General features: G+C 32.7%; 1 protein-coding gene across 1 annotated transcript in view; it reads left to right on the plus strand.

Moving 5' to 3' along the window:
- Positions 1-1,419, plus strand: part of LOC117109938 (probable beta-D-xylosidase 5) — a 17,444-nt gene extending 16,025 nt beyond the window's left edge. Inside the window, exon 10 of the mRNA XM_033252439.1 lies at positions 478-1,419. Coding sequence (XP_033108330.1) covers positions 478-774 — 297 coding nt within the window. The 3' untranslated portion in view covers positions 775-1,419. The remainder of the gene's footprint in view (positions 1-477) is intronic.
- The last annotated feature ends 255 nt before the right edge of the window (positions 1,420-1,674 follow it).

The following is a 1,674-nucleotide window of genomic DNA, read 5'->3' on the forward strand; positions in this document are numbered from 1 at the left end:
ACCTGACTATACAGTCGTGTGAAATCTGTCTCTTATACACATCTAGATGTGTATAAGAGACAGATATATATATACCGTACACGTGGATTGTCATGGTCAGTGTAGGTAGTATATCATGATCAATTTAAAATACGCCTGCAAAATGAATGTCGGGACATTTGTTTACACATGTATTTTTCATTTGTTAATATAAATTCGCCCAGGTGACTAGGGTAAAAGTGAGGATAAAACCCATTTATGGTAAAGGGCTACATATACGATTAATGAAAGCTCAAAGGAGAAGACAAAAAAGGTCTTGAGAAAGAGATTAAAAGATTGCTGGAAACAATCGTCCGACTGGGGATTCCAAAAAGATATGAGATGTAGGCCTACTTAGCAACGCGTTGTGACGTATTGTGCAGGCAGAAAACGCGTTTAGAAGAACTATCAGATATTATGGAGAACCTGACATTGTATTTTCAATTATTTATATTACAGGTTGTTCAGTTGTATATGGAGTGGAGTAATTTCTCTAAACCCGTCCCGCGTATCCAGCTAGTTGGATTTCAACGTGTCAAACTTAAAGTTAAGGAGAAATGCGTTGTCTTGTTTCCAGTAATACCAAATATGTATTCTGTTTACAGGGATTCCTGGTTGATCGAACCAGGATATTTGACATTATATGTTGGTGGCGGGCAACCAAACCAGAAGAATAATGGGATTTCAAATATTTTACAAGGGTATTTTATCATAAAGGGCAAATCAGTCCCTCTCAGTTCGTGTTTAACACGGTAATGGTGGTTAAGTTGACTGTATTTCTCGTTTTATATTTAAATGCAATTTTAATAATTCTTATATTTTGTACCGGTACTTTATAGGCAATAGAAACAAAATAAACTATTATATTATATATATTTTTAACTTTTTTTATGTACATAAGCATACATCTTTTTGTATATATAGACATATAAACATTATGAAGATTAACCATTGTAATAAACATAGGCCTAATAGTTCGGATTGGCGTGGACATATAAATAAGAAACAAAGGGTGTCAATTTATATTTTATGTATTTTTTACTTTTATATACTATTTAAGAGTACTTTTTTGTGTTATATAGAAATATAAACAATATAAAGACTAAACAGTGTACGGTAATATAAACATTTATAGTTCGGATTTGCGTAGGCAATTTGAAGGGAAATAATTAGTATTTTTGTGAAAATGTAGTGAAATAAAATTTGTAATGTTTATATCTAAAAGCGAATATTTTAATATCATCTGTCTGTAAGAGTAGTGGCATTCTGACTGTTGGCGCACGCGTGTGCATGCCTATTAAACGCACTGCATTGCGCTAATCAAGTGTTGGAGAACTTATGTTAAACAAAAGAAAATTGTTATAAAAGTTGTTATAATTAAACACAAATCTATGTTCGTAAGACAGCTGTCATAAATGATTGGTTTAAACCAAAATGTTTAATTGAACTACAGTATACGTCATTTGTTTAAGTATAGACTTTATTTGGGTTTTGGTTTCCACAGGCTTACATCCAAGAGGGGCCTATTTATGATAACGAATAATTCAGGACCTATACCTGACTATACAGTCGTGTGAAATTGAGCTCTTAATTTTTTATTCTTCGAATAAGCGTTCGTTTCAGCACACAGCAGTCTGAAACGGATACGTTCCCAAA

Source organism: Anneissia japonica, unplaced genomic scaffold (genome assembly GCF_011630105.1).
Source record: "Anneissia japonica isolate Jap-2015-1 unplaced genomic scaffold, ASM1163010v1 scaffold1511_len2985839_cov193, whole genome shotgun sequence".
Classification (NCBI taxonomy): Eukaryota; Metazoa; Echinodermata; class Crinoidea; order Comatulida; family Comatulidae; genus Anneissia; species Anneissia japonica.